The sequence below is a fragment of the Rhodnius prolixus genome, unplaced genomic scaffold, assembly GCF_049639745.1.
Source record: "Rhodnius prolixus isolate KJV_2025 unplaced genomic scaffold, Rpr scaffold_36, whole genome shotgun sequence".
Classification (NCBI taxonomy): domain Eukaryota; kingdom Metazoa; phylum Arthropoda; class Insecta; order Hemiptera; family Reduviidae; genus Rhodnius; species Rhodnius prolixus.
In genome coordinates this window covers 222,026-235,313 of record NW_027411639.1, presented here as the reverse complement: position 1 = coordinate 235,313, position 13,288 = coordinate 222,026, and the positions used below count along the sequence as shown (strand labels likewise).

The following is a 13,288-nucleotide window of genomic DNA, read 5'->3' as shown; positions in this document are numbered from 1 at the left end:
ACTTCCAGGTTGATATTCTTGGCGGTGAATTTCCAAGTGAGACAGGAGTACCTATTATTATTTTAATATTATCATTTATTTATTTGTACATTCAGATTTAAAGTAATACACTGTTAGCACATAAACATATAATGTAATTGGGATACATTATTATCATTCATTATGGGATAAATAATTAATAGTAATTTCCAGAATTAATAATTTGTGCACAAAATATTCTACATTACCTTTTAAAATAAAAATAATCTTATTTTATTCATTTAAATAAATTTTTGTTGATTTCAAATTAATATATTCACTTATAAAATATATATTAAGAAATTTATTTACCTCCTTCGTGATGTACAAATATTTTGTTATACCAATTTCTGGTCCAATGTTTCAAGTAGGTAATTATAAATTATGTATTCACAAAAAATAATACTAATAATAATAAAATAACATTTCATATTGCAGTTTTCTGTTTTGTATTTTGTTATTCTGCCCTCTATACATAGTTACATCAAACACATAGACTACACTATACGTATATATGTCACTTAGTCAAATACATGGATACACCGTAATGATCATTACACTTGTAAATGATCATTTGTAATTTTTTTTTTTTATAAAATATATATTTATGTATATTTATATGACTTATCAATCAATAAAAATTATAAAATTACATTTCTTTTTCATCTTTAATAAATAATTACAGCAAAATTAATAAAAATATGCAGCCTAGAACCAACACTAGAGGCACTACAATTCCAGTGTTAAGTACAAATACACTAAGCAACAACCTTTCAACTTTTTTTTTTGCATTAAAATGTGATTTTTTTTTTCTAAAAAATATTATTGTTTAACAATTTATAATTAACATTAATTTATGTTCATTATTTATGTTTCTTTTACAAAAACAGAAAACTACTGTTCATTTGATGACTATTTTGATGTCGATGTCATAAAATATTGTGGTCGTTCGTCTTAAGTTCACAAGCAGTCATATTTCTTTAAGCACATGTACAATAAATCAATATTTTTTTCTGATAAATTATTTTAATATAGCTTTCCCGGCCCCAATTGTTTAAAATTATAATAAAAGTATTGGAGGTTCAATGTAAAAAACAAAGGGACCTTCTCCTATGTATCAAGGAAATTTATTTCATAGTTTGCAATCATGTGCAACAACTTACAAGTTTTTTTTAATGAAAAAAATAGCAGCTCTTTCAATTAGCAATTAAATTATTTTTAATTTTTAAGAACATTAAAAAATAATACAGAAGAAATACTGATTTCTAGTCACAAATGTTTCTATATTTAGATGATAGTTATTTTTGTCTCCAACAAAGTTATTTAATAGTCAACTTTTGAGAAGTGCTTTGTTAAAAATCAACATTTTATCATACTATAGAAATTGAACAAACTCAGATAAATTTAATGTAAAGTGAAGCGGCAGACCACACTTCAGGAAACCACAATCCAGCTGAACCAAAGTCAAATTGGACATTAGAGAACAATTCTGAGTTCCTTATGCCAAAGTGAAAAGCACATCAATCTAGAATGCAGCAAGTATGTGACTGAAAAGTGAAGAAGAATCTAGGCACCAACAAGATGAAAGGAAACAAATTGAATTATAAAGGAACACATGTTTCTCTGGATTTGGGCAATTTCAACTTTTTAATCAAGGAACCCATGTTCAAAACAAAATTAAATCAAAGTTAATTGTAGAATGAATAAATGCAAGTCCTAAAAAAAATCAACTTCGATTTTCTCGTTTCCCACAGGGCCTTAAGGCCCTAATATTTTGTCCTCCAATAAAATTGTTCTTAAGACGCAAAGCCTAAGAAAAATAACGAGTAAAAGGAAGATTTCGAACAGATATAAATTTATTCACCGACAATCCCCCTGTTCAATTTAACTTTTTGTTAATACGTTTCAAGTTTCAGAAAAAGAATCTACGCTGGTCAAATCTGTTAACTCAGGAAAACAATTGTAACCCTTCCAACCAAATAAATATCATTTCTCAAAAAATAATAAAAGAAAACAAATAGCTTCCCAGATCTTTAACGGTTTATTGTACATTTCTTAAAGAAATATTAATTGTAACAGTAACATTACTTTTCGGGAAGAGTATTATAAAATTAAAAATGATTACAATGAGCGAACAAAAAGTAAGCAATGCATATTCAAAATACTTCTGTTTTTTTTTTTTTTATGTATATATACATTTATATATATTTATTTAAATCAGGGTTATTTTAATCACAACAGTTTTACATAATACTGCATTTATTTATTAACTCTTTTTCTAACAATATCTCTTGCTGTAACTGGTCTGGAAATCTATTTCTGTAGTAGATTTTTGTGTTTGATGGGTCCTAAGTTTGCTAATAAAATAAACTTTTTGATTAAAGGGTATCAAGAGCCAATAAGTAGATTACAATAATAATAATCCAGCAACCGGTCTTTAGAGTTTATTTTTTCTATGTATTCTATGTATGTAGAAGCTTCTTACAGCTCTCTGTCCGGTGTTGGTCAGTGCCATCTTTAACGAGAGAACTGCCCGGTGACCAACAGTGCTCTGAAAAAAGCTCCAGACGCCTATAACCTTAGACTTGACGCGCCTTAAAATAAAATGGAAATAATTAAAGCTAATGACCTCAGCAGTCGACATGCCAAAACATAAAAAATAATAATTAAAGAGATTTGAATTCTATAATTAAGAAAAAAAAAAATTTATTTACAGAAATAAGTAAACATATAAAATTAAATTTCAAATATTTAAAAGAAAAAAATTTCCAGATCAGTTTAAATGGTTTTCATTTTTCATTAAAAAATTGCTATGTATTATCTATGTAAATATTTCGATTAACATAATTTTATTTGCAGACTAAGTTACACATTTTACCGTTGGATCTCTTTGAATATATGAAGGAGTAATTTCATTACTATACTTGTTTATTGTATAACAAAAAACAATTATTTCTCTTCAGGTTAATCAGAAAATGCTCATTTTTTGTTTTGTTTTATTTTTTTTTAATAAAAGAGTGAATGACTGTAGCGCTCAGAAGTTATTTAATGATATTTAATGAATGTCCACTCAGAAATAGATCCAGCTTTTTCAATATTTTATTTTAGTATATTATTAAATAAATGTAAATGATGGCGAGCTCACGAATCCGAATGCCATTTCTTTCTTTTTTTTGTTGCACCTTACAACTTTTATGTAATCCCAAAACAAAGGTGGTGTATTACACGATGGAGTTCTAGTTTTTAAGCATTAAGTAAATAATTGTAACAGTTCCTCAAAGAAATAATAGACAGATCAATCAGTAAAGTGAACTGATACCACTGATTTTAAGCGCAACAATTTGATGACTTCATATTTTATTTAAAAAAATTAATTAAAATTAACAATATTCTCATTTTTCTGAGTGCGCATCTATGGAGAATTCAAAATGCGCTTATATTTTCTAATTTTTTTTGTTCACTCTTTTTAGAAATTATTACTACGAGCTTTTTTTTTTCTTTTCTTCTTAAAGTTTGTCCTAAATAACAAAAATCATTTTAAAAAGTTAGTAGTTTTTCAAGTCATCAAATATAGTGAATTCTTGAAATTAATTTTTTCTTAAAAGAAACGTTTGAAGGGCCCCACTTTTTATATCTCTTTCCGTTTTTAATTCTCAATTTTTGAACTGAATTTACTTTATTGACAACTTAAGGGCCTTTATATTTATTATTTTAATTGGATGGTAAACTATTGTTGGACCCTTTTGTCATCTTAATTTTTTGTTTTTTAATTACATGTTAATTACACCATCAAATTTTTAAAGATCCTTGTTGATTTTATAGATGATATTTACAAAGTTGATTAGAATATTTCAACGCTATTTTTTTTTGTTTCTAGTATTTGGTTGAAGTCACTGTGAACTGATTGTAATATTTGATTATAATATTGTTTACTTTATTTATCTATGTCATCAAACACGGAATCCTTTTGTTTTGTACACAAGCACACTTGTTCAACTATCAGCTATATATTTTTACTAGCTCTTAATTAAAATCTGAGAGTATGTAAATTAATTAAATTAAAAAAAAAAATCTAAGCATAAATTATAGATTACCCATTATTAAAATGGTGTTATGTATTACTAAATAAACTATTTAAATTTTTTAACAATATATTTTTGTATTCACTTATTATTATTACTATTATAATTTTTTACAAAATGCTTTTTTTTAAGTTTCCTATTGACAAGTTAATAAACTACACATTGATCTGGCTGTTAATGATTTTATTTATTCATTTATTTTAATTTTTTTTTTTACATTTAAAATAATTAATTAAAAAAAATAATAAAATAAAAAATTCTAAATTCTTTTACATAAAATCACATTACTTAACATTTAAATATTACATTATTTCTGTTTAAGGTTTTTATTTAATCAGTTCCACATTTTAAAATATATGTTTATTTATAAAGAGACTTTACTTTTTATTTAATTATTCATTTCATGTCTCACAAAAATAGACAATATTATTATTACTTTCAGCCTCATATTAGAATACATGGAGACCCTACCAATCTAATTTAGGGTTAGGGACTTATTTCTTATATTTTCTTACTCCTTTATTTATTTATTTAAATAGAAATCTCATTGGGTTATAGTGTGTAAAATTTCTAAGTCTTTAAAAAGGGGAATTTTTGTTGGTTTTTGTTTTTTAGCGTCTATAATAATTCTTCCTTCTTGATTTAGTTTAACTGAAAAAAATAATAAATTATTATTTTGTTAAAATCGATGGAGAGAAAATAGAAGATAAAATATAAGTCTATTTTGAAGATAAGTAAGGTAAAACAAAAAAATTGTAGAAAATTAATTTTTCCTGCTTGATCAAATTAAGCACGGGATGCATCTTTCGGAGGAGTCTTGCGGAGGACTTTCTCTCCCTAAATAGGGTTAGCCGCCAACTTGGCAGTAATTTCTTATCTGAGGGAGTACAATAAGTGCCCTTCATATAGTCAATTTTAATTTTTAAGATATTGCATACAATTTTTCTGTTTCACCAACGATGAAATGCTACTACATACTAAAGGCGAGGTCGATTATGCCAAAATCTCTTCTAGCGTGAGATTCAGTGTCCCCCTATCTGACGCAGAAGCGTCGCATTTTTTTTTTTTTTTTTTTTTAACATTATTCATTTTTGTAGAGCACATTCTGCGAATAGCAAAGTAGAAGTTGGAACAATTCAGTGCCTGAAGATTTTTTGTTTGGGTTTTGTTGGCATCAGCTAAGAAGATCAGCATTTATATTACATACATATATCCGAGAACTCTGTTCATTCGTATACACAAAATTGGTCATGGAGGATCCATAAACAACGAATTTTACCAATAAGTCAGAAGTGGTCTCAAAACTACAATCTCTTGTCCATAATCTTCTCATTCATACTAAGAAAGGAGAGGCAAAACAGAGACTGTTTCTTAAAAATGAGATGCACTTGGCTTAGCTCGCCTAACAAATAATCTTAATACCTGACAAAATAAATGGGTAACAGAAAGTGGCGAGACAAAACCATGTGCAGGAACAACTAAAAGAATTAAAGTCAAGTAATTGCCTATTCTTTACGTCCAACTACCAATTAGGTGTCATGGACGAAGGTGAACATACTTTGCTACAAAGTTCTCACATTAAACATTAAATAAAATCCCAGGTCTTGACCGGGAATCGAACCTAGTACTCTCGCCTCTAACCGCTCGGCTACCGTGGCGTCTAACTTTAAGAATTATCTTCTAGATATTATTCACAAATTTATTAGGAAATTCAAATATAACCACGGCATAAAAACATTAATTTAAAGAAAAAGGTTTATTAACTTACTTTTTAATTTTATTCCGGTTTTAGCCTGTGCCATTGAACAATGGTTTGCCTTGGCTTTGTAATCATGTCTTGCCAGTGCTTCGTTTCACTTGCACCCGAACCATTCTTACCTAAATCACATTGAAATCATACTTAAGTGCATTAATATTGTAAAAGTGAATATAAAAGTAAATTTAAAGATACAAGTTTACATATGGAACGAGCTGTTGCATGCTTTTTGTAAGAAGCAAATTAAGAAACTCTACTTGAACTAAAGTTTTGGTATTGATTAATTTTAACTTGGATTTGTGTACAATTATTATAAGCAGAATAGATTCTTACAGCAACTATTATTTTTAAACAAAATCAGCAGAAAAGAGGAAAACGGTAGTTTTTCCTTCTTATAGATTTTTCGTTTTAATAGATTAACTTCTAACCAATGCAACAAAGGTGATCATTTACCTACTATTTTCTAGCAGCTAATAGCATTATGCAGCCTGTATTCAAAAAGCGGCAGCAATCGTGGGAATGGGTGAAAATAAATTCAGACTAAATAATAGAGTGTAAAATACATTTCAAATTTGTTTGAATGTTTCATATCTTATTATTAATATTATTATTTTTTAATAAAGTAAGTAGAATAACTAAAATCTTAGAATTTATTGCATAAATCTTGGAAATTTCTAATAAAAAATAAAAATTAGAACCAGCAATCCTGTGTATTTGTAAATTAATCCATAATTATTGTGGATTATATTTGAACATTTTTTTGCGTTCAGTCACTTAACTGAACACAATAACTTGACATTTTCTTTGAACCCAAACCTTCTGTTCGCCAAAGCAGTAGGAAAATTTTCATGCTTTATCTTTATCTTTATCTTTTTTTTTTTTTTGAGGAAAAATTTGTTTACATCTTTTAAGGCAAAGTTTTTTTCTTATACTCAAAATCTTTATTATTTTTGTTAAGCGGTTTTAACGATTCCATTCAAAAATTTTAATTACTTTATAAAATGGATGAATTTATAACTCATGAATATGAAATATTTGAAAGAAGGCTTTGAAGAAACTTTCTATAATCTTTTTTTTTTTTTTTTTAAAGTAATTTCATTTATCTTCCGATTGTTCATTGAAATTAATTGCTGCGAAGTCTCCTAGAAGTTTAAAGTATCCTTTCTGATTGGTAAAAATCATTCAATTTTTCAAAGAACTTATGATACTTATTATGGTAAGGCAATCACAACGAGATGATTATAATATGCCCAATAAACTTCGTCGTTAAACAGACTTTAGATGATCTTATTTTTCTGCACAATAAGCTTAGAGAACATTAATTTTTACACTTCGTGAAAATATGTTTTGAACATGTTAGCGGTATTCTTCTATTCATTTTATTTTATTTTATTTACTGAGGTTGTTTCAATCGTCTTTCCACTCAAAGTGAGCCTCTTCTGAATATGCTGACGATTGGATTAATCATATTGAGGTTTTATAGCCATTTCACATCAACAGAACTGAGACGTCCAAAAATCTTAAACCTCCATTATAAAAATTCTAACTGACAAAATCTGTTCTCTTTTGAACATAAAAGAAAAAACTTCCATTTATGAATGGATGTATGTGATTATGTAAAATACATAACTGTCTTTAGAATTCTATAAAACATATACAAATTATCTAATATCAAGCTTCTTGTAAATAAGCTTTATTTTTTGTCTACACATCAACCTCTCACGATATGCAAGCACATACGAGTATATGATTATTTTACAAACAAATAATATGAGATAATAATTAAAGAATATTAACCTGTGATGCTAAATACAATTTAGTGCAACATTGTAAACAGTGTAAATATCTGTAATACATTACCACCTGCTAGTAAGATCCGTCCAATAAGCTCATTTCTTCCGATATTATCAAAATCCATGACCATGACATCAAGCGAACATTCCCTAATCTTTTCCCAGGGAACATTGAAACTGAATGTTTCATTAAACACAGGATTCAAGGTACATTTAAAAATTGGAGTCTTGCGCTTTTCAATTCTTTTATCCCCAAATTGTAACCACACTTTTACATATGGATCTGGAATAAAAAATAAATTAATTAAATTATTAAATTAATTGTCAACATTTCTTCTTTTATTTTCGTTATATTTTTTTTTAGCGCATTTCGGAATAAGTAATGTTCTTGTTTGCCGAAATATGTCCACAATTCTGTAAGTTCCATTTTAGTTCTATCAACTTTTGAGAGGCGACTTTTGTTTGCACATGTTCAAGAATGCTTCGTTTTCCAAAAAAGGTTTACAATCTAATTTGATGAAATCATCAATAAGTTTGAAAGATGAAAGTGATGTGTAAAATACAATCTCTTGGTACATGTGGCAGTTGCAGATCAAATTATAAACTTACAAGACAAAAATATTTCAGTTGAAAAATCTATGTAGATGAACTTTATACCAGAAGATAGATTTACAATTTCAAATTATAAAAATGATCACCAGGATTTTTAGCAGATTTAGTCTAACCTGATTTGCCGTTGATGTCTTTAGCTTTCAGATTTCTTGCTTTCAGTAGGGTTAATGTAAGTATACTATTACTTGGATGGTAGCAAAGTGAAGTCAACAATTCGCCGCATTTATCCTTTAGTGGAGGTTTTAACGCCTTCCAGAAAGAAGGCTTTTCTGACAGATCCACCTAGCAAAAAAAAAAAAAAGAATAAATAAAGACAAAGATAAAATTTGAAAGTTCAATGGTTTTGGTAATTAATATAAACTTCTTCGGCAATAATTAAAATTTTATTAACTCCACTAAAATCATTAGGTGGTAATTGCAGTAAAACAGAACTTTGAAATTCTTAATAAAATTACAAAAAAAATATATACATGTCCTATATTTTAATGAAAATTTGGGAATTTTATCTTTTATAGTAAAAGAGAATACAAATGTCAAAGTTGGGTGTTTTTCAACGTTACGTTTTTTAGTGCAGTTTTTGATGATCAACCCTTATACAACTGTCCTACCGGACAGTCCGCCCCTCCAATCTATCTACAACAAAGGTAAAGGTATTAGTGGTTTGACAATGGAGGTTGTAGCATGCCCTTTTCTAAGCAGTATCGTTTAAGTTTCTTCCTGCTGGTTACAAACCTACTTTAAACGAAAAATTCAAATTTCGAGACTAAACTTATTGGCCGCCACAATAAATAGGCAAACAGGAGAACTAAGTCAGTAAAGTGAAGTAATGAAGCGTCTGATTGCTACAATACTGGTTAAAATACGTGGAAACGAAACATCTGGAAGTGGTGTTGCGGGTGCAAAAGACCCTCTGGATTGCGGTGGTGTAGACGTTCAGGCTAACCATCGTGGTTTCTAATCAAATGGAAACATCTTATTTAAACGCATTTAGTTTGTGTTCAATTGTTACTACTATTGCGGGACAAAAGCTCATATTTAGCGATTTTCGACAATTCTATTTTTTTTGTCTCGTCTACAAGTTTGTTTGATTAACAGATGGTAAAAAGGTCTGAACTTACTTTTTCATAGTGAATTTCTAAGAAAGATACAGTTCAACCAACAAAATGATAAAAATTTCGTACATATTTATAAAATTGTATGTATTGAAGTAGCCTAAATTATAGCCTAAAAGGCCTATTTGGACTTACTTGGCATAAAGGAAGAAAAACTTCACCAATGGAATCATCTCTAGAAAACCTGTCATAATCAAATACATGCAGGTGAAGCACTCGGCTTTGCAGTTTCTGAATTGGAAATCCTAGAACATATTACACAAATTGTATTAACGTTTAATAGAGTGAAAATAGTATTCGACAAAAGTCAGTTGTTCACAGAAAATCGACTACAAAGTCAAACACAATTCCATAATAAAAGATCATTTTTGTGGGTTATAAATCAGAAATTCTTGGTGAGTTGCAGCATTCTTGCTGGTACACAAAATCCAAGTTAATGGATACACGACTGTGTTCTCTATTAGCTATTTTTATATTGTGTGTATTTTAAGAGCGAGATCTTTGTTTTTGAATGAGATAATAAGCACGAGCGCCGAGATTTTTGAAAAAGTAGCTGGCCTGCTTCTCACTAGGAGTCTTGACAGTTAAAAATCGTCATTTTTAAAGCATGAACTAGTAGTTTTTTCTAGACCATTAGCAAAGAAAATATATCTTTAAATTTTATTTGTAATAGAATGTACAAAGAAAGGCTTTTTGTGCCACATTTAAGTAGGGAGTTTTGTTTCCAGTTTAACAATTTAAAAAATTTAAAGTCAACCCCTCAGACCTGCATGTACCGTTATGCTTAACTTTCTTCCTTTTATAGAAGTATTTTTTTTATCACATTGCTTCGTTGATTTCATTACTAAACTCTTTTCCTATTTTAAAGTTTAATGTGGAGTTTCCTTAAAAATCTTCGACTGAGACAACTTGTAAGTAATTTTATCTCATATGATTTTACGAAAAAAACCATGTGTCATCTCCGAAGATTCGTGTTATCAATGTGAAATAGAAAAAAGAAAGATGTACTTAATGATGTCTTAACATGACTTTAAAAAGGAAAGACAAGTTCAGTGCGGTTATCAAATGACTTTACTGTACGGTAAGCGGTTGAATCTTATAGTAATACAAGTCTCAGTAATACAAGAATTTGCCTTAGAACCGGCAGTGTCTGAAGATAAGACAAAAAAGAAATCCATTTGTATGCAGTTCTACGAATGATTAATGACAGTTTTGAGAATTTATTGGTGAAATTCTGAGACAGTGATGAATAGTTTGTGTTTAGAAAATGACATTTCAGTCGGTGCTTTTGCAGCCAATATAAGAAAAAAAGTTCGATACTGAATTATGTACAGACCAAATTGATCACGAATTTATTTCCAACTGACTTTTGCTATCAACAACTAGTCTCAGACAGCTCTCCAATTTATTCTTTTTCTTGGCCTTCTAACAGAAAGTTCTCTACCTTTGATGTCTACTACAGTAGCAAGAAAATTTACTTTCAAACAGATAAAGGTTAACTTTGTAAAAATTGATTCGTTCAATATTTAATTTTGTTTACTCAACAGAGGCATCCCACTCAGAAATAAAACTTTATATTTCCACCAAGTAGTTATATGTGTAAACAATTATTTTTCTTTTTTATAACGAATATATAACAATTTCATGAACCATTTAATAGTCGTTAATTATCAGAACTACTTTAGTAATCCTTAACAAAAACTTACAGTTTTAAAAGTTAAGTATAAGGGTTGATTAAACGCCAAAAGGTACACAAATCAGCAGTTCCCAACATTTCATTAATACTTCATTGATATAATTTAAGTAATTTTACTGCATTAACTTTTCCTTCACATTTTTTAGAATTTATTAGATGTCACAGACCCTTATGCTGGCCATTTTCGTCTACAAAATATTTACTCAAGTAGCACACCATTTAACTTAGATTGACTGTAATATCTATTTATCTATAATAATCAAACTATTAATCACAGGTGAAAAAGAAAACGTTATAAAAAATATAAAAAAAATAAGAGGCTAAAAAATTCATAAACTTTTTTTACATCAATAATTTTATGCATTTATTTTTATTTTTAAATAAAAATCATTGGTTTAAGTTCATTCTTCGATTAAAGTAATTGTTATTTTATGTTGTAGTCAAACGTTTGTAATAATAAGTAATAAATAATCTGGCTTTATCGCAAATAATATAGTTTTCTTCAATTACATTCTCAATCTAGGTGTTCTTCCCACAATGTTATATATATGTAATATAAAATAAAGAAAATAAAGATATGCATATTTTTAGGACAGCTAATTATTCCAGTATTTTACCATAAGTAAAATTAGGGGGACTAAATTAAATTACAATTGAGAAATGAGTAAATATTGTTGAATAATCTACTTGTTATTAAATGTATGTTATTTGTGCTCACGAATATTTCGGTAAGACGAATTTAAGACTGAAATATTGTTTTGAATCCTCCGTGATTGAAATTTAAAAAGTGGCCGACTCTAACTTTGTTTTTTTCTACTTTAACATGCATGTATATGTGACTACTCAGAATAATTCATCACTCATTTTATCATAATTATAATAAAAAAATATTATGAATGAACTGGCCAGCATAAGGGTCTGTGACATCTAATAAATTCTAAAAAATGTGAAGGAAAAGTTAATGCAGTAAAATTACTTAAATTATATCAATGAAGTATTAATGAAATGTTGGGAACTGCTGATTTGTGTACCTTTTGGCGTTTAATCAACCCTTATACTTAACTTTTAAAACTGTAAGTTTTTGTTAAGGAGATTTTTGTACCTTTTGGATAGATTTTCCTTTTTGTCTATTTGCAAAGTTACGTCTGCTTTACAGATTTTTTAAAATTTGGAATAAGGTATTCTATCATTATAACCTGATAAGGTGTTAAATCGGAACCGTAACTACCACTGGAGAGATCTTTTTAAAGAATGATTATAGTTACGGTCCCCAAACCATCCTCAATAACCATTTTTTTGAGAAAGCGTTTTGAATAAAATAGGAAGGTATTTGTACGTAAATAGCAAAATTAAACTGCGATTTCAGTACTTCCTTTTAAGAGGAGCAAGAAAAATAAACTGCGATTACAGTACTTCTCCCTAAAAGGCAAAGATTTTGAATCGAACGACAATTCATTGATGTAAATCGGTTCACTCATTGATAATTTTAACGATTGCAGTACTTCCTCTTAGTAGGTGTAAGAGCATGATGGCACTTCACAGCCACATAGAGGAGCTTTAATCACTTCTTCGTGCTAAATTTTATCAAAATCGGACTAAGCTTTGTAGAAATATTGGTAATAATAGTTTCAGAAAGGGCCTTATTTGGGTGGGGCGAACTCCCCTCCTTATGAGGCATAGCGTCGAGACTTTTAAAGTACAAATCTGTACAAAATTTCGATTCGAATGACACTTCATTCATGAAAATCGGTTCACGTGTCGATAATTTGAAACGATTGCTATACTTCCCCTTAACAAGTGTAAGAGCAGATCGTCGCTTTATTGTTAGGTAGGGGAGCCCTAACCCTATCATCCTACCAAATTTTATCAAAATCGGGCCAAGATTTACAGAGTAATTAGTAATAATAATTTTGGAGGGGGCCTTACATAAAGGGGGCTAACTCCTCTCCCATTCAATGTACAGGGCCGAGACCCCCAAAAGGCACATCTACATAAAATTCCGAATCGAATGACACCTCATTCATGAAAATCGGTTCACGCGTTTAGGCGCTACGTTGTTTACAAAAAAGGTAACAACAAGAAGAAGAAGAAGAAGAAGAACAAGAACAAGAACATTTTTTGAAAAAGCCGTTTTTGCTCATTTTCGGCAACTTTTTTCTCGAAACCTATTAGATCTAGGTGGTTGGAAAAAAATTACAGTCATTAAGGAGGATTTGCCC

General features: G+C 28.9%; 1 protein-coding gene across 8 annotated transcripts in view; it reads right to left on the bottom strand.

The window, feature by feature from the left end:
* Positions 1 to 591: 591 nt before the first annotated feature.
* Syt7 (Synaptotagmin 7) overlaps positions 592 to 13,288 on the bottom strand; it is a 193,993-nt gene continuing 181,296 nt past the window's right edge. For 4 of the 8 annotated variants that reach the window (XM_074144124.1, XM_074144125.1, XM_074144123.1 and 1 more), the window contains 4 exons: positions 9,509 to 9,618; positions 8,375 to 8,543; positions 7,717 to 7,932; positions 5,135 to 5,978 (listed from right to left, as the gene is read on the bottom strand). In XM_074144124.1, the coding sequence (XP_074000225.1) occupies positions 5,878 to 5,978; positions 7,717 to 7,932; positions 8,375 to 8,543; positions 9,509 to 9,618 (596 nt within the window). In that variant the 3' untranslated portion in view covers positions 5,135 to 5,877. Of the gene's footprint in view, positions 4,752 to 5,134; positions 5,979 to 7,716; positions 7,933 to 8,374; positions 8,544 to 9,508; positions 9,619 to 13,288 lie in introns of those variants that run through there. The other 4 variants (XM_074144126.1, XM_074144122.1, XM_074144120.1 and 1 more) reach the window with 3 other exon arrangements.